General features: G+C 37.5%; 2 protein-coding genes across 7 annotated transcripts; one reads left to right on the top strand and one right to left on the bottom strand.

Moving 5' to 3' along the window:
• Positions 1–371: 371 nt before the first annotated feature.
• On the bottom strand, positions 372–13,434 carry SASS6 (SAS-6 centriolar assembly protein). The gene is made up of 17 exons (XM_074906653.1): positions 13,341–13,434; positions 12,014–12,074; positions 10,191–10,270; positions 9,571–9,675; positions 8,468–8,639; positions 7,431–7,508; positions 6,317–6,436; positions 6,023–6,214; positions 5,644–5,838; positions 5,164–5,253; positions 4,898–5,077; positions 4,177–4,258; positions 3,642–3,751; positions 2,602–2,724; positions 2,201–2,289; positions 1,687–1,778; positions 372–1,584 (listed from the first exon to the last, which is right to left on the bottom strand). The coding sequence occupies exons 1-17, from the start codon at positions 13,406–13,408 to the stop codon at positions 1,499–1,501; spliced, it is 1,923 nt and encodes a 640-aa protein (XP_074762754.1). The 5' UTR covers positions 13,409–13,434; the 3' UTR covers positions 372–1,498.
• Positions 13,435–13,478: 44 nt separating this feature from the next.
• TRMT13 (tRNA methyltransferase 13) lies at positions 13,479–19,913 on the top strand. Of its 6 annotated transcripts, none has more exons than XM_074906647.1 (11): positions 13,479–13,633; positions 14,066–14,112; positions 14,200–14,266; positions 15,090–15,152; positions 15,282–15,351; positions 15,772–15,878; positions 16,785–16,952; positions 17,232–17,304; positions 18,034–18,108; positions 18,989–19,403; positions 19,718–19,913. In XM_074906647.1, the coding sequence occupies exons 1-11, from the start codon at positions 13,499–13,501 to the stop codon at positions 19,911–19,913; spliced, it is 1,416 nt and encodes a 471-aa protein (XP_074762748.1). In that variant the 5' UTR covers positions 13,479–13,498. The 6 variants fall into 6 exon arrangements, with proteins under 6 accessions (XP_074762748.1, XP_074762750.1, XP_074762749.1 ...); XM_074906649.1 differs by having other exon boundaries at positions 16,899–16,952; XM_074906648.1 differs by having other exon boundaries at positions 15,282–15,346; positions 15,809–15,878.
• The last annotated feature ends 33 nt before the right edge of the window (positions 19,914–19,946 follow it).

A 19,946-nucleotide genomic window follows, 5' to 3' on the forward strand; every position in this document is an offset into this window, starting at 1 on the left:
CAATCATCAGCTTCCTGTTTGACAGTAGATTGTGTACTTTGAGAGAAGCAGACCGAGTTCACATTAATTTACATCTACTAAAACTTATGCTACTATTTATAGTTAAGCACAGACCTTCAGAAGGGGGTTGGTGCCACCAGGGGATTGTCGTGCACCACAGTGCTGGTCCCAGAGCATGGCCTTGCATGAGGAAAGGAAGACACTGGGAAGAAAACTCCAGAAAAAGGTGAATAAAACAGTACCCTTCTGGCACTTAACTCGTCTTGGGGTTTCAGTACAGGGGAAAGGGTGGTTTAGTACCCTTACAACATTACTCAGAGTCTTTGATAAAAAAACATTTAATATTTCCATTGAAGCTCACACATGCCCAAACAAGTGAATATACATTAATTACCATGGTGCTGATTTATAAACAAATATACACATTTTGCACAGCAAAACAAACCACTAAATATACAACCCTCTGCCTGCACTTAAATAACCAAGGTAAAAGGTCTGAAATATCTTTAACAGTAAAAGTCCGTAAATAGACTTTAAATGACTATTGTGTATGTTACAAATACTTCACCAAATCAAAGATGGCACAGAATGCAGTAGTTACACGATTCTAGCCTTTGAACCTGGGTAGTAGAACAGGCTGAACAGACTCAGTCTACCTAAGCCTGAGTGTCACAATATCTTACATTTCTGTACACTCGTTTCAGTTGTAAAGTATGATTAGTAAAAATAAAATAGCTTTTAGATGTTGTGATACTGTCAATTACCTGTTCAGATACTTCATCTTACAATGTTTTGCACACAGTGACCTGGGGAATGTAATACTGACAGATTCACAGAAAAGTTAGGGGAACCAGAGGGAGAATTTTAAAATATAATTTTATACCTTCAGTGAAATAAAATCTTTAATTAGGTTATTTCTTAGCCTATGCACAATTCCAACAAGTTGGTTCCAAAATGTAAGTTTTTAAAATTAAAACTAAGGGAGGACTAGTGAGGCAGTCATGCGAACTTATGAGCTTGACTATAACCAAAATTGACAGCATCACCCAGTTCTCCAGTGCTTTCTATCTGTATCATCCTTTCTCTGAAAGGAGTCAGGAAAAGCATTCAGAGAAATCTCTCTCAGGGAATGCCAGAGCACACTTCATCCACACACCTGTCAGTTCCTATAATAAAAGTCTGCACTTTGGGGGTGGGTGGTTAGGAACACAACAGGGTCTCCAATATACTAAAAGAAAATCCTGTACAGCCTCAGCGACATCACTACAGTCTTGTTCCCACCAAGGCTGAGGCTGCTTAAAGCTTTATCTTTACCGAATGGGCTCACATACACTGAAAGGCCACCCCAGTCAATCAAGATGTCTTTCTCAAAGAAAACAGATTCAGACTTATAAAATTACATCAGTTCACACTGATACTTTACTAATACATTATTACAGGACATCCAAAAATCCCCCAGAAGTTTGAAAGAGGACTCTTACGTTAAGAACCCTGTCTACTATCCAGGAAAATAAGCCGAGGCTGGTGTTACTGCCGCTTTTGGTGACGGTTGGGCTGTTGTTGACATGTACGGTTTCAGATACTCTGTAGAATAGCAGAAACAAGACACTGTTCATTGAACCAGAACTACCCTTACCTTTTAAGCACATTTCAAATAAGGTCTTGTTTTAGTGTTTCCACACATACCTGAGTTAAGTGTATTTTGACTAAGCCCTCGTAAAGGAATGCTGTCATCTTTTTTCTTGAAATACTTTGATTCCAGCCCCAAATTATCACCACTAGAAATAAAAAGGCGAATTAAGATGTAATACAAGTGTAGTTAGTTATCAGCCCATTAACAAGAACTGTGGATACAGACTCAATTCAGAAAAATCTTAACTTGAACTTTAGTTCTCGACTGACTCTTCACATGACAGCCTTAGATCTGCCACCAGAAGGGACAAGGAACTTCTGTTCCTTGGGACCAACTCCTGAAAGCATGGCTCTTCCTTTGTTACCAACTAACCATGCTTAGTGACCAACTAAGTCTGCCACAACTTAAAATTCATTAACATGTTGATGGGGAAAGGCAGAGCACAGAACTAGCTTGGTACTGGAAATGTTTTGTTCAGTTCCAGACACACATAGAAGACAAATGGCTTTATAAAAATAATAATGTAAAAAACCCCAACATACTAAAAATGCAATAGATAACACTTACTTCTCTTTGTTTGCTGGATGACTAGTTGCAGTCACAGTCTGAACTTCTGAACATCGATTCATTTTAGAGAGCTGTGGGTTAAACTGAATCTGCAGAAATGTAAGAGTTGGAGGTTAGAGAGCACTATGCCAGTCCAGCGGCCAGCATATTCAGAGCAAACATCTCGGGGATTCATGGTTCTGTACCTTGTACAGCACTTCTGTGCAGCAAAGTACGCAGAAATAAGCAACCTAAGAACAAGCATTAGCTATTACTAATAGTGATTATGTTCAAGACAGGGAGTTTAAGAGCACTGGGAGGTACAGTCATTCTTCATGCATTCTGAGAAATATTCAAAACAATAAGCTTTGATATTTTATGCTATCATATTCTTAACCAAATAGAAAAGTCAAAATGCTTGCCTTTGGTACTGGACATTGTAAACTGACATTTTTGTTGTGTGCTGGTTCTAGAAAGTTCTGGAAGGCATAGAGAGGAGAAATGGGATGACTGATTCCTGAGCTGGGAAAGGATGGTCTGTCAGGCTGTAAGAGAAATAGAATACACCCATAAAGGACGAAAACAATTCTTGAAGTAATTACAAGTCAAAAATTAACAGCTAACTGTAATTACAAAGCCAACACTCATTTCAGTCTTGCTGATGGGAAGAAAACATCACTTTTCCAAGGTTCACATTCTTAAGGAAAACTTGTAACTTTTAAAAAGTTAGTAGCTAAGAGTGCTCAAATTGCCTAACGATAAACTCACAATAAGCTACACACCCTGTAACTGATGAATATATTACATGTATCTAGCTATAAATTGGAGACCTCTTCACATGAATATGCCCTTCCACTACTGAATAAGCAGCTCATCAATGGCAAGGTGCCGACAGGGACAACAAAGAACCAATAAGCAACAGTATTTAACAAAAACAGTAGGAAATATTTCTTACCCGACAACACCAGGGTGCTATCAACACCCTGCCAGCTCCCAACATAAAACACAGCACCATGAGGGCTGCTGTAGGGGAAAACCAATTGCAGCTCAGCTAGACCTAGTACACCCTTATTTTCATGTTTCTAAATATTACTAATAAGGGTATTCAAATAGTACACTTTTTTTCAACCTATACAACCTTAGAACACAAAAATGCCTTCTCTTTTCCCTTCACCCTGCACTCCATCTTTTCCAAGCTAATTTTGCATTGTTTTGTGTATTTTAATGATTAAGAGCTTAGAAAATTCCACTTAGAAGGCCAGGGCATCAAGTAGCACCCAGCAGCATATTATGTTATTAAAACCCTAAACAAACCCAAAAAGCCATACCCACCCACAACCATACACCCAAAACTATACAGAAGATGAAAGCACCTTTACACACCCCCCCTCTCTTTTAAGGGCCATACATTTCAAGAAATAATGACTACATGATAACTGTGTAATTTATAGTTGTATCTTACCATGCCATGAGGTGAAAGGGCAGCCCGAACACCACCCTGAGGACTGGCCAAAGTCTCTGGCTTCTTCGCCATCTGAATTTCATTCAGCTGCTTGTTTAACCATGTGATTACTGCAGACAAGAAAAAGGTCAAGCTCACTTCCTACCTCTTTGAAGCTGTTTAAAACAGCAAGTAGCCCTTCGTCAAAAAAAGTGACAGCTTGGGGGGCTATTTTTCCTCCTTAAGCATCACTAGAAGTCCCATTCTCATGAAAGCCTTTTTGTTCAGCCTTCCTCCACCCCTACATGCCATTCTGTTCCTTCCTCCGGTTAGCCCCTGCCCTGCACACTACCCCAGGCACCAACTGCAAAGTCTCCTCTACCAGCAGCTCTAGGTTGTTGCATACCCACTGCAGACAGAGCTTATTTTTCATAAACAACAATAAACACTGCTCTTTACAAAGAAACAACACAGGTAAAGCCTCCATTCATTTTCAGTAGCAGCTAGATCACTATGTCATTTTTACAGAGGGAGAAATCAAATTGTATAAACCTACCATTTTCATTGGTCTTCAGTAACTGCTTACTTTCTTCTAGTTTTTGTACTGTAGTTTCTAGCTGTTCTTGTAGCTTGCAAACCTGCAATATTGCCATCATAATTATAACACCATCAGAAGCTAATACTGATGACAAACTGAAGAAAAAATATACTATAAATAAATAGAAAGGATCTATGAAGTTGTTCTAAAATTATTTAGAGAAGTCTGAACTCAGCTTTTTTACAAAGCAGTATGATAATTCTTTTAAAATAAGCGCTATTCTTAGCTAGGGTCTCACCAAGATAACAGCCAGAAGTCTTTCTGACCTTAATTTTTCTGTGATTAAATCTCTTTAACTCTTAAGATTAAAACTCTTAAGCAGGGAAATATACTTAATGGAAGAAAAAGCTCACTCTGTTCCTGTTCTTGCTGCCTTCATCAACTTTCACGTGACTATGCCCCCTAAAGCATGTTGATCCACCCACTATATTGCTTTGTGCTCTTAATACAGTTTCGTTTTCTTCCATATGAATGGATGGCTCTTACAAAATCAGTTTATGTGAAGGAAAAAGAAAAGTTGCTTACATGTTTGTTTAAACATGTTAACTAAGTAAAATCTTTCCCTGAAATAGAATGTACTCTTTAAGACCTTATTGCTACAAGTAAGATAAAAACCAGAAAACCCAGCACACTACATAAAACAGCATTTACAGGACAGACGGTTAACTTATCACAATACCTCCTGCTCTTTCATTCGAAGAGATTGTCCCATTTCCTGCAATTCTCTCTGCTCTTTCTGAAGTCTCTCTTCTTTTTCTGCCAACAGTTTTTCCTGTTGAATTGTTACAGTATTTTTCAATTTTAATTTACTCATTAGAGTTTTCAAATCTCCTTGTAACTTCTTGATAATTTCATTAGCCTATTAAAAGAATAATAAATCAGATATTCTCAAAATAAACACAAAAATAGGGAAGGCATTTCATAAGGATAATGGCATGTTCAAACCTTAAGAAGTTCAGATGACAGCGACTTAATTGTTGTCTCTAATTTTTCAATATGACTTTGTTTTTTCTCTGTACTTTCTTCCAGTACCGCCTTTAAAATATTAAAAATATTATAATAAAGATACATGATAGACATGACTTATGATTTCAAGTAGAACCTCAATAAATTCTTTGCAAGCTAATCTTCACGAGAAATTCAGTCCTTGCTTTTCAGTCAAATTACATAGTATCTCAATTCATCCATTTTTTTGTTTATAAAAAGTATCACTAACTTTACTCTGGTACCACAATATTAAAACAGTAGCAACCTTTGTAAAACTGAATCCAGTATGCTTTTGATGCCACAATTTATAATCTTTAACTACATTTGAAAGCTTACTTGCTGTATTCATAAGAACTGGTCAGTTGCTAATCTATAGAGACTGCAATTAAGAAAGTTCTACAGAGCTTTAGAGAAAAGTATTTTAAAATTGAAAGGAACCTTTTGTTCTTGTGTTGCATCCAATACTTCTTTTGTTCTAATAACTAGCTGATCCTTATCTTTGATCTCTTGCTCCAGAACAGCAACCCGTGTCTGTAGCTGATTAATGAGTTTCTCTTTTTCATGACATTCAGCATCCAGAGTAGTGTTCTCTCGACGCAGTGACAGCACCTCCTGCTTTGCTCTTTGACATTCCTAGAACGTTGGAATTTTATTTTATTTATGAAACCCTGTAATAGTAACTTAAACTGATATAGTAAGCATAACGTGGAATGAAGAGGAGTTGAACAAACTTAATACACTATATTTTCTATCACATGCACAGGAAGGCAACGTTAATATGCTCTACAAATTGGTTACGGAAATGAATAAACCATACATCTTCTATTCCAGAAAGCTTTCCTTTCAGTTCTCTGACTGTGGAATCTCCTTTGTATCTCCTTTCTGTCAGATCTTTATTGATGACCTCAAGTTCTGAGAGTCTGTTCTGCAACTGTTGAATACTTTTCTGATGCAAATTTTCTAATTCCTTTTTCTGTTGTTCATGCTGTTGTTGGTACTGAGCTTGTGCCTACAAGAAAAATGGACACAAAGTAGTTATTAAATTAATCTGAAAATTAAGCCAAGAAACTATTCACATAAGAATACTGCTAATTTTTTTCTATTGTCATACCTGGAGAGCTCTTTCCTTTTCACTTGTCAGCTCCTGTGTATGTTTGTTATTTAGAGCTGTAGTGTATGATGTCCATTCATTTTTCAGTTTGTCTAGCTCTCGGCTCTTCTCTGACAAGCTCTGTTTAAGTTTGACAAAGCACAGAAGATTTAAAAAATGTAAGCATTTTATTCAATTCTGAATGATTCTTTACTGTTACTTATTAAAAAGGAAATGGAACTGTTGAAAAAAGTCCAAATTTCAGCACCAGAATATCTGCTCATTCTGTAAACAGGTAAGTAAGGCACTGAAAAGCTAAAGAGCACCTTTCTGACACTGGATAAAAACATCTTCATTTCCAATTGTATTTTCTTCTGATCACTATTTAAGAGTGAAAAAACAGTCTGCTGATGTTCCCTAGCCTTTTAACACAAAGTGCTCGATTGGGGGAAAGTTCTTCAGCAAAAGTTTCCTCTTTTTGGAAAAGAGGAAAAAAATTTTTTCTAATTTTGCACTGCAATTCAGCAAACACACTCCATTAACTCCAGCTGAAACTGCAAAGGTGAGGTAAACAAGTATTCCATTCCAAAAAAGCTCCATAATTGCAGTTTTAATGGAATTTTTCTTTTCATGACAATCAAAAAAGTCACCTTGATAATTCTAGAACTTGACCCAAATCATCATCTTGAAACAGAAATGTGAAGGTATTACTGGGCTGACTGAAAAAAAAAAATAAATCAAATAGTAGTAGAGTAACATGAAGTTCAAGACTTTTGATTTATCACGGTTTCACAATTTTTCCAAATATAAGGATTTACAACCATTCACGGACTATATAGAGTATATTTATCTTCACACTACCATATATAATTTGTGTGTGCATATACAAACCAGCCTCTGTACAACATCAAGTAAAATTCTGATTTAGTATTGTGAGAACTAAATTTTATTCTTCAGTTGCATGCTTTACTCATTCTTAAGAAAAGCTACACTAAACTACTACTCTTCTTTTCACTCACTCCCAAGTCAATTATCTTGGTTAGGTAGTGCTAAACGACCAGTTCACAAGAAGGTAAATTTTCCACAGATTGAAAAAAGTGCAACTTACAACCAGAAAGTTAAAAATTTACATTACCTGTTGAGTGTAGCTCAGTTGTCTGGTAAGATCCTCTTCAGTTTTTCTAAGCTTTTCTTCCAACATCGTTTTGTCTTCCTATGTACAAATTGACATTAAGTCAAGCCTTAGCCCCCAAAATACAAGCAGTATTTAGCTTCCATTTTATCAGTATACCCTGCCTAAGCAACCACATACCCATTATATTTGTGGACAAAATAATCTTATTTAATAAACTTCGTACTGAATAAAAGATAATTAATGAAGTTAAAAGAAAAGGCATTAGCTCACAAGGTAAAAACTCTGAAATAAATTCTTACCAAGTTTCTATAAGGAAATAGTATCTTAACATAGAGACATTTACAAAGAAGTTGCATGAAAAGCAAATCAACTGAAATACTGAAAATTTATGTTATTAAAATAGCTTATTAGGTGTCTATAAACACGACAGCACACTAGGAGTCACACAAATCCCATGAAACTGAAAGGAACAAAGGTCAAACTATGAGACCATTATTTTCTCATTAAATAAATGCTGCCGTGCTACCAACTGCATCAACATTATGACTTTTATTTGCTATTTATAGCTGCTACCCCTTGAAGTCCATAAAGCCTTACAATCATATACACACACATCCTTTCCTAAACCCAACTGCCAAACAAAGGGATTGAAAGTTTACAGTATTTTACTCTTGCAGTTGATTGGGCCATCAGCACAAGGCTTCACATGAAGCACCAGACACTGAAGCATTCAGGAGCATTCAACAGCTGCGTACTACATGTGCTGCATGTATAAAACACCTGATTTTCTGTCAGTTCAAATTATAGTGCTTGGCTGAATATACATGGTAATATTTTTATAGCTAAAGCAACAGTAACAATTTAGTTTTGTAACACGCTCCCAAATAATGGCATGCAATGACATATCTGAGATAAAACAAAAAATAAACCAGAGCATACAATTTGGTACATACTTTTGAATTATTAAGACTGAAAAAAAAGCTTAAGTACACATTGCATCAAGGCCTAGTTGCAGCTATGACAAGCCTTCTTTTTACCTTAAGGCATTTCAAACAGCTGGCTAAAAACTTCTTTATTTCTGCATCATTTCCTGGTAGGAATTTTAGAGAGAGGTGGGTAAGATGTTTAAAAGGGTTGGTCTCCACTACATTTAAGGAGACAGGTGTGTGATCTAGAATAGATGCTGAAGAAACTAACTGCAGCAAAAACCTAGGGAAGATCAAAAATAATCAAGTGTTTAGCATACTTCTTTCCCTGAAACTACTTGTAGATCCCACAAGCTATTTTCAAATAAATATTTTTACATGTGCAATAAAAGGCTGCCCAGTTTTCATTTGGAAAAGAACTATGAAATTCAGTCCCTAGTTAATACTAGAAACAAAGATTATCAACTAAAATGCTTGTACCTTACAATAAACGTACAAATCTAAACAGCTTGTTTCTCTGTAAAATTTTCAGAAGCCCGTATTTTGACTTACAAGTCAAAAACCAAGTAAGACCTTTGTAACCAAATTCAAAAGAAAAAAACTCCTGCCTTTTAGGTATCCTACAGTCTAATAAAATTCATAGCTCACAACATACTTCAGGAAATGGCCTGACTACTGGTGTGGAGTTAGGTACTCTGGACAGGGCTTTCCTGTACCCACACAAACAAAAACAACATCTGAAAAGGCCACTACAGGGAAGAGCAGATCTCAGGTCTTCCCCCTCACATCTTAATATCTGAACACTGAAATGAAAGAAAAGAAAAATCCTTGTCAGAATGCCTTATAAATTTGCTTTCTCCTCTGAAATGGATTTACATCTCGGTCCATCAAATTCAGATTAGGTCTCCAGTATTAAACTGTTTAAAAAAAAAAAAAAAAAAAAAGACCAGTGCTGCATCCTTCCACATCTGCTAGCCTGTGAAGCTTGCCAGCTTCAACTTGGATGGAGAGACTATTACTAGACATAAATTCCACTGCTCAGTCCTCCGGAGACAGGTTTTGTCAGTAACATCCCCCAATTGATATTCAGATGCATCCAGAGGAAGGTTAAACTATCCTTGTTCTACTGACTCCTCTCAGTCTGAGTGGCTGACAAGTATTTTAAGAACTCAACACTTACACACAGAGTTATATGGCACTCATTTATTACCTACCTTGGGATATCTTTGTTCTGTTCCTGAATGCATTGCTGAAGCAGATCTATAAATTTTTGTGGGAAAGCAGAGAAGTCTACCAAGAGACCTTGCTGGGATTTTAAACTACATAAACAGATTGGAAAAAAAATAATTAAGGATATATAGAGGTGTAATTTATTTCCTATAAAATATTTTGTTTACACTAGTAGAAAGAACTAATTCTGATCATGTCATTAAAGTTTGCTAGCACCTTTTTTTCAATCCTGAACAAGAAGAAATGTGATCATGTCCTGGATAATAACCAAAAGATATTTCTAATTTCAAGAGTTCTTGTAAATGGGCTGCACTAATTAACAACAAATGTGCTCCTTTGAGTAGATGCCTTCTTTACAGCACAGAGTGGTGCAGTTATTGGATAGGAGGGGCACATGGAAGAAGCAAAGGGCAATAAGGGGAGACTCAACCATTATCAAGACTTTATCTGCCTATTTAATTGCACACCTTCACCACTAATGCAGCAAACTCAGAGACAAACATTCAACACTGTATGCACGAAGCCATACCTTATATAACAAAACACTACTTCTGCACGTCTGTTTTACAAACACTTTTGCCTTTTGAGCCACATATTCCCTTACCTTTGAAAATCTTCCTCAGATATGACAAGGTTATAAAGGAAGAAAGGATCAGTGTCATCAGTCAATCGAACAGCTAAATCCTGAAAAGACAGACATTTAACTATGATTTAAAATAAACCCACCCTGTACAACTGTTTAAATATTGTAAACCAATATTATAAACAGTATTTAATGTTTTTACTGTTGTGGCAACTAATTCAGAGGGTGAAAAACATTAACGTTTAACACAACTTCAAATATTACTGTGGGAAAATCAGGAAAACTATTTCTCACAAAAATAAACCAAGTAAAAACCTTCAACTTTGAGCAGCAAAGGTTTCAATATTCGGTGTGTCTTCACCATTTTACAGAAAGAAAACTATCTGGTATTTTTCCCCTCATGAAACCAGCAGTCCACTGTAATGGATCATAAACACATCATTCCCATAACTGGAAGTTTTTCAGAACATACTGCTCCTAAAAGTTTTAAAAACCACCTTCTAAACTATTTGAATATAGAGCTTTGCAAAGCAAAGCTAAAACAGATACAGCTGAAGTCCAGTAACCTCATAAGCAAAAGTGTAGCATTATGCTGCTTAGCTTTTAAAAATAAATTCACTTGTTCACTGGAGGCCTACACAGTGTTTTGGATTAGTCTTTCATTACAAGGCTGGGGTTATGCAAAGCACCTGCTATGTTAGGCCCAGGCACCTGCTCTCGATAATGAAGCTCAAACCTGTGTGAAAAATGTAATATTCCCTAGCAGAGGAAAGAAAGGAAGTAGAAAACTGACAGCTCTTCCAACATAGCTGAAGTGTGACATGGCACACATCCATAATCAGAACTGAAATAAGTTTCAGTAATTCAGATACCAGTAACGCTAACAAAACTCTCAGCTGGAGATGTATAAACATATAAACATGGGCAGCCAGCTTATGTTAAAATTAAAGCCACCCCAAACCAGCTAGGGGAGGTTGTTGAATAGCATAAGAACTCCTGCTTGGTTTGATGCCTCATTAACTGATGAAGTTATCTTTTTAGACTGATCAGTCACTGATGTGCCCAACTGGATTTCCAGGCTCATGCTGACACAGGCTGCAACTTGGTACACAGCTCTTAACCGAATTGCTTCTTCACACTTAATACTATCATAGTTAGCAGAATCTTACAAAAAATGTTGTACTCCTTTACAAACAGATCTTTACTCAATAACACTACAACCAACTAAGGACAAATTTTAACATTGTGGTAGGTGGATGCAGAGTTTAGTAACAAATTATATATACAACAAAAAAAGATTTTATAAACGCCAATAGTAATCTCATTGCTATTTTTCCTGATAAAGAATTTTTTTTTTTTACTGCAAATTTAGTACAATACTTCCTTCCTACCCCCACTGGATAAATTCCAAACATTCAAAGACTAACACACTTATTAACAAAAAGCAAAATGTTACATCCACATACAAGTTGACATTTTTGCTAGTTAAAATGACGACTTTGCAAAACAACTGCTACTGTACATTCTTAAAGTGTGAATATTTTTAAAAGCGAGACTGCTCTTTAACTCGGGTTCACCTAATAGTCTCCAAATAGTTTTAATTTGCAAGTAATGACTAACACCCATGAAGAGCCAAACTAAAAGAGAGGACTAAAAAAGTCTAGGAAAAAAACACCATACCAAAACTAACAAAATTACTCAAGAAATTATATCAAAAATAAAATAGGGTCAAGTGACACACATACCGAAATCCTATTTTGCTTTTTATTTGCCTATTTGTCCTCTTATACAATGAAATTTGGATAATACTTAAGGAATTATACAAATATAAATAATACACAAACCTTTTTATGAACAGGATTAGAAATTGACAGTAGTTCAATATTCACTCGAACATTCAATCTCCTGTATACAAAAAGATGAAACTTAGCAACGAATCAAGAAAACATTCTCCAAATAACATGTGTTCATAGCCACATTACAGGAACCAGACAACATTTCAAAAACAAAAATTTAGGCAGATATATTGAGAAAGTTCACATTGATCACTACTACTAAGATACCTGAAAGCCCCACACTTTCAAGTACCATTACAGCTCCGCAGTCAGCTCAAGTTTTTTCTTTCTTGTTATCCACCAAACTTCACACAGCAAGGCAAAAGTTTTGAAACTTTGACCAGAAACTAGAACGTTTGTAAAAGCCTGCTGAAATTTTATTAACGATTGCTGAAACTTTTGATAATCATTTATACAGTGCTATGTTGTCTTCATTTACTTCTCATAGAGTAATATGAGAAGTTATTTGCATGACAAAATACACCTACAGATACCTTTCTGTGCCTTCTAATACCGGCAAGACAATAGCTCTAACGCCTGCACCCACTCTCTAATCAAGATAGAGCCTGTATTACTGACATTCGCTGTATTGTGAAGAGCCACTTCACATAAACCATTCCTGGGCTCTCCCAAACACCAGTGCTAAGGCATGCACATACGCACGCGAGTGCGCCTAAATCGACTTATCCCTCGGTAGAAACCGGTCGGGACGGACGTGTGGGCTCGCGCACGCCATAGGGGCAGTAACGAGGGAGCCAAAAAGCTCCCGGAGGCCGCGGTAAGGTCGGCTTCAGACTGCGAGAAGGGGGAGGAAGAGGAGGCGGGCCTGCCCTCAGGGCAACCGCTGCGGCCTGGGAGACGCGCAAACACCAGCCGGGCCTGCAGCGTTGCAAGAGCCCGTGCAGAAATCCTGGCCCTCGTGTCGCCTGCAGGGGAGACGAATTTGCCCTCGTACCCCTAAAATGTATCTATAAAGCCACTGCGTGTTTTCTCCACTACCACTAACCCCTCCGTCCCCTTTCCCCTAGCAAGGCATCCACAGCAGCCACCACAGCCCTCACTGACTACCTCCAGCCTTGCTACGACCAAGTCCCCTTCCTTCTAGCCCGGAGAGTTCCCATAAGCATCCCCAAAGTGAGAACAACGGAGGTAAGAACAACTCAGCTCAGCGCCCGCACTACGCGCACGGCCCCGCCTCTCGGCCAGCAGCTGTTAGGGCACAGGGCTAGAATAAAAAAGAAGAGGAAAAAGCCTGTCGCTCAGCAGATTTTCTCCTAAAGGATGCAACAAAGCTTCCACGCAGCTGTCGAAGAAAGAATTCAAGCCAGCCCCTCACCTCTCCTCGCAGCCCTGGCACCTCACTTGCACACACACCGGCTGGTTGAACATGCTCTCCGCCGCCATCTTGCGCTTCGAGTTTGGCGCCCGGCTCCCGCGGAGGAGGAGCCTCAAGATGGAGCCGACGCGGCGCGCGCAAAGGGTGCCGGGACGGAAATGGCGGCGCCGGAGCCGTGGCACGGCTCTCCTGTCCCGGGGCGATGTGCCTATTTCGTGGAGAGGAAGAAGCGCTTCTGCAAGATGATCCCGGCTCCTGGGAGGCGCTTTTGCGGAGAGCATGGGCAGCAGGAGGTACCGGGCCTTGCCGGGTGGAGCAACAGGCCCCCTTCTCCGGCTGGGGAGGATGGGCTCCTGGGGGCAGGGGAGCCCCGGGTTCTCAGGAAGCGGCTGGGGCAGGCGGGAGGCACCGGCGGCACCCAGGGGGCCTGGGCGGCATGTCCGCCTGAGCTGGCGCCGCAGCACGGGCAGAGAGGCAGCGCCTGCGCCTTCCTTTGAGCTAAGACCATCAGTTCAGCCCAGCAGTAACACTGCCATTACATCAAGGGTTTATTCTTTTAGGATCCATTTAAGTATTAAATTCTTGTCTCGGTTTCTCCATTCCGGTTAACCCACCTACCATAGAATAGATGTTTTATGAAACTGGGATGTCCCTCAACAGCTTTTCTGAAACAGTAACACTGAAAAACATGCTGAAGTGTTGTCTAAAACTTCTTTTACAACTAGCACGAAAATGACAGAAAGAGAATTCCGTGCCCTCTTGATCCAAAACAGTAAGTATATTTAAATGATTTTCCTATTATTTGTCAGAGTTCACATGATAAATGCTACTACTTATTTTCTTTCCATTTGGATTTTAGCACTGTATATGAAGACCAACTACAAAAGCATTTAAAAAAATGTAATTCAAGAGAGAAGCCAAAGCCAGTAAGTGCAGCACTACCTCCTCTCAGATTTAAGACCTTAAACATTAGAGCTCTGCAGAGAACTTAACTGTGCTGACAGCAGGTGTGAACTGGCAGACAGCAGTCTCAGCAAGCATGACAGTAGGGAAGATGAATAGGTACTTGCTGAAATGAAATTCACATTCTAGTCTCATCTTCTATTTCCCCTCTCATTGTAGTTCAGTACAACTTTTCAGTTCTCTTAGCTACAAATAAAAATGCTGAATTAATTTTGTGTTCTCTAAGAACAGTCTCTCACAATGCTATTCATTTCAGAGGCTTGGTGAGAGACTGTCCTCGGGAAGCAAAACTAGCAGGGAGACTCTGGGCGTTTTCCTACCTCTGACAGTCTGCTGCCCTAGCCAGTTTGGCCACTTCACTCAAGCGAGCAGTGAATTATGAAAAGCTAGGCTGACAGTTGCAGCTAGTGCTGAGGGAAGCAATAGGATGTATGTCTCCACAGCTGTTTCAAGAAAACAGAAGATGACTTCTTTATTGTCTGCCTTTCTGCCTTATGAGTATTGCGCCTTTAGTATTACATAGGAAACCTTAAAGTGCTCTCTGGAATCAGTCTAGTAAGCATTGGCAGCTTAACTCTTACGAACACTTGCAATCATGCTAAACCATGTCAGTCATTTCTGCTGGGGATTCAGGATCAGACTACAGGAAAAAAAATTGCTTGGAATATATTTTGCAGTGGATTGGATTCCTGTTTCTGTGTACCTTATGATGAAACACTGAAGAATTTAGCTTCTTGCTTCCTGGTAATTAACAAAATCAAATTTCTTTTCTTTTGATTTTTAAAGGTCTACTTTGTTCAAGATATTAATGCAGGTTTAAAAGATGTAGCAGAAATACCAGAAGAAACAGTGAGTACATCTATTTGTTCTAATGCTCAGTCCCTACATAACATGTTGTAATTTATCATATGACTAATCAACTAGCAAAACCAAAAAGGTCTTGTATTTATGGTTGGCTTTTTTTTTTTCTTTAAAAAGGTACCTATTTCTTCTCTGTCCAAAGAAGAGTTGAAGAACTTAATTATCAAGGTGAAAAAAGCAAGTAATGGTGAGCTTACTTAATACTGAAAATAAGGTGTTTGAAACTGAATTGCTTAAATATTTAATTGGGTTTTTTTGTTGATAGGTATCTGTGAAAATGAGAGATATTTGGCACTAAACACATCTGAAGTAATTATCATCAAGATGTAGGCAATCCTCCAATAGCTAAATTTTACTCAGAAGAATAAACTAGATTGAGAGAATAAAACACTGATCTTTTGTTCATGTAACTAATTTTCCTTTCATGTTTTTTGTCTTCCACGCAAATATCACTACATATAACAATACAGCTCTGTTATAAACATAGGTCTATTTTGATAGTGCTACAAATGGAGCTCTTGTCTGAATAACGTAACATGTATGATACAAAACCAGAAACTCTTGAAAACTGGAAACCTATACCTAAAAGTTTTGCATTTGCATGCAGGCCTGGAACTTCACCTTAAGGAACAAATACTGTCCCACCAGGCTTTACAAGAAGCCTTAAATGACCCCAAGAATGGGGAATCCGCTTTCAAACACTTGAAACAACAGGTATGGTCACTGCTTTAATAATAGCTATAGATGTTTTTAAACGTAGAATTCCATTGCTGTAAATTGGAGTGACTGTGTGTGCATAATACTAGTCTCTCTGTATGGAGGAAATCTGATATGCTCTATTAAGTCTACAGTATATATATAACCTTTGAGTGGCTGCTTTGTTAAGTGTTAGTAATAAAAGTTCATTAGGATACTGAAATACAAATTGTGTGTTCTGAATTTTTACTTGCATATTCTTATTTTATATCGACTCATAATAAATCTGAGCTACAAAGGTAAAATGTATTTACTAAGAAGTAAAAGGAATTTTTTACTTTTTCTGTAAGAAAATGATTTCCTGGTTGTGTAACAGATGCATAAAAAGAATTGGAGAGCCTGAGTTCATCTTCTTCTGCATTTTTAATGTATATTGAGCAGTAGGAATTTTAAGGGAGACAGATTGCATACTGTAGCAGAAGAAAAAGTTTAGAGAAGGAAAATTTAAAAGTGAGAAATGTCTGTTTCCTGTACTTTCTTCCTGTGCTCTACTTTTCTATGTATTCCAAAATGCATAACTGCAGCAGAGAGGGCTCTGCAGCCACTGATGCTTCACAGAAAATCCAGAACAGTACACATCTTTTGGATGACTACTTTGAGAATCAGCAGAGAATAATATTATAATGTGTACTTGATCCCAAAAATCCATTCCAGAAACTTCTGGGTGGAGTTCTGTGAGCAGTGGAAGAAGAGATGGGTGCTGCTATAATCCCTTTCCTCTGTACACACAAGAACTTTTCCCTAATTCCTCAGGGAATGGAAGACTTAGAAAAGACTTCTTCAGTTTAGTGAAATAATCAGTTTTCTATCAGGCATTACAATACACAGTCTATATATTTGTAAATAATCCTTTGATTCTTGTAGGCTTCTATTTTAGGTAACATGGAAAAATTACATTTACTTGGTCCAGGAAGATGCTTTGTTGAGTTTGGAGCTGGGCGGGGAAAGCTGTCTCATTGGGTTGATGTTGCCTTACAGAATGTTGAAAATGTTCAGTTTTTGCTTGTGGAAAGGGCAACTACAAGATTCAAGGTAAGAGAGGATATTGTCACATTAGCAAGAGTATAATTTTTAAACTGTTGTCGTTGAAGCTGTTAGTATTCGCTTTTTATCTTCAAAGGGAACATAAAGCCTTTAAATTGTGAAAGTTTTGTAAGTGTGATTGTGTACATTCCATACTTTGCCAATAGCAAATTTATTAGGGAAAAAACTGGTGTAGGGTGTTGGAAATGTGCAGACTTGTCAGGACAAAAGTCTGGCATTAATCCCTGGAGGAAAATTATAATTAGTGATCTTGTTACGTTTACACAGGTGGATGGAAAACATAAAAGAAGAGATTCTGTATTTGAAAGGCTACAAGTTGATATTCAGCATTTATGTTTAAGTAAGTCACTTCTTGGCTTGTGAAACAGAGACTTAGTTTTAGATGTTGAATACTGGAGTTCAAGTCAGTTTGTATGTAGCATGCTTAAATGTACTCGGTTTTGAAGATTATTCTCAGTGGTTACTTGGACACATTAATGCTGTGTGTATATGCATATACACACATATATATATATAAAAAATGGAGATTTAAAATGTTTGGCTTTTTATACACATAATTATAGGCAAGAAATAGCAAAAAACAAAACATTTTGGAGGGTTTTTTTAGAACTTGCAGGATTAAACACCTTTGCATTGTTTGTTATAGGTGTGCAGACTGAAGCAAGTCATGCATATCATTGATATGCATATATGCTGTATATTATATATATTGATATTCTGTGCATATCAACAGAATTTGTGGGAACACCTGTCATCAGGAGATGCGTTAATGTCATTTGCTTTTTATAGGCAGTATAGAAAGGATGAAATGGTTAAATATGCTTCTCAGCCACAACATCTGATTGTCCCAATTTGTTTCAGAAATATAAACTTTCATTTAATAGCTGGTAACTGTATGTACGGACCACTGTATTTTCAGTAGAGGTTAACATTTATTTAAGTGTGCTGAAATTATATTATCCCGAAAAAAAACGTCCCCAGCTATAATAATAGAGGTTCTGGGGTTTTTGTGGATTGTGTGTGTGTGTGTGTGTGTTTATTTTACTACTTTTTTTTTTTTCCCATCCAGATAAGGTACCTATTTTGGAGACAAAGAAACTACCAGTAGTAGGAATTGGGAAGCATTTGTGTGGTGCTGCGACAGGTATGAATTATGTGTGTTAACTGCAGCATATTAGGATATTAAATCTTACAGTCTGAAGGGACTGATCTTCCAAACTGTCCTTTTAAGTTTTTCTTGCCCTCTAATCCATTTTGAATGTAGCAATTATATTCTAAATACTTATTGACCTCAGTGAAATAATAAATGGATAATAGATTCAAGGCTACTTTAGACATAAGTAAAACCTTTCTTATTTTTTATAGAGTAGAACAAAAAATAGTGTGTGGTGGTATGGGTCGTGTATTTGTATACTGTTAGAAGTGTCTTTTTTTAACACTGTAGCCTCTACTCTGAAATATTTTTCTTTCTAGATTTGTATTGGCTGTCTGAATATGTATCCTAAGCAAGCAGATAAGAATGTGTTTCTGCCCTGATAATTTTAGACTAATACACTTTTTCTAATGTTATGTCTACTAAGTAGAGAAAGGCATCTCAAATGCTTAATTGTGTCATTTTTGTAACAGTACCTATACAGGTGTCATATTTAAGAAGAGCTTGTACATATTAAGTAGATTGTGTCCTAGATATCAAGCTTGCAGAGCAATTAGAGATCCACCTACAATATGCCAGTTTGTTAACCAAAGTATTTCAAATTCACTTATGTAGAACAAATATTCAAGAGGGTAAGCCCTTAGTAGCTCCAGAGGCCTCATAATATTTATTTAGCATTTAGAGTTTTCATGTTTTCAAAGCATACTTGTAATTTTTAGTTATCCTTAAAACTGCTTTCTGGCTTACTTTGTGATGTATACTTCTATTTTTCTTTGTGGGAAGTACATTTCTCACTGTGATAGAGCCTGTATAAATAGTGGCATGGTGTTCGTTGCTATTTTTTGGAGGGGGTACGTCTGTTCTTTCCTAGATCTTGCTTTGAGATGCTTGGTTGAAAGTTATACAGCTTGTTGTGATGGAGAAAATGAAGAGCCTGCACCAAAACGCTCTAGGACTGACAAGAAAGAGGTGGCTTCTAACAATTCTGCTGATAATGAAAGCAACAAAGAAGACTGTAAGCCTGTAGCTGGAATTGTTATTGCACTGTGTTGCCATCACAAGTGTGACTGGACACATTATGTAGGCAGAGAGTTCTTTAAATCAGTAGGACTTGGACCAGTAGAATTCCATTATTTTACAAGAATGAGTAGCTGGGCCACTTGTGGCATGCTAGAAGCCACAACCAAAGCCCCTACAAGTGAAGAAAGTGAAGATCAAACTAACGACACAGGAGGACATGAGCAAACATTCATCAAGACAGAGGGTGATTCTGATACTTTACAAGGGTACATAATATTTTTTTTTTCTTTAAATGGACTCCTGCAGAAAATTAAAATTATATATAGTGGTATTTAAAATTCTTTTAGGTCCTCAAAATGACTAATTTTACAGAAACAACTACTAAATTTATAGAAATAGTCTACTTGAAAAATACAGTTTTCATGGACTTACGTTTCAAAATATTTAAACAGTCATGCTAGCCTGAACTGAAATGAATTTACAGTGATTTCAGTAGTTTCTCTAAGCTTAACTACTAATGTTAATCAACAAAACTATTATTCTGACATGTTGATTCTTTTCCTCCTTTTTGTGAAACTAGGATACTTACTGTTGAAGAACGAAAGGAGATAGGTTGCCTTTGTAAACTGTTGATTGATCACGGGCGGATTGAATATTTACAACAACGAGGATACAAGGCTGCACTACAGTATTATACAGAGTCTGCTGTGTCCTTGGAGAATGTCCTGTTGACAGCTGTCCCAAGTCCGTCTGTGATACCAGCCCCAACTACATGACAGGAAATAGATTTGGAATTTGTAGGAAAAAAA

Source organism: Athene noctua, chromosome 5 (assembly GCF_965140245.1).
Source record: "Athene noctua chromosome 5, bAthNoc1.hap1.1, whole genome shotgun sequence".
Classification (NCBI taxonomy): domain Eukaryota; kingdom Metazoa; phylum Chordata; class Aves; order Strigiformes; family Strigidae; genus Athene; species Athene noctua.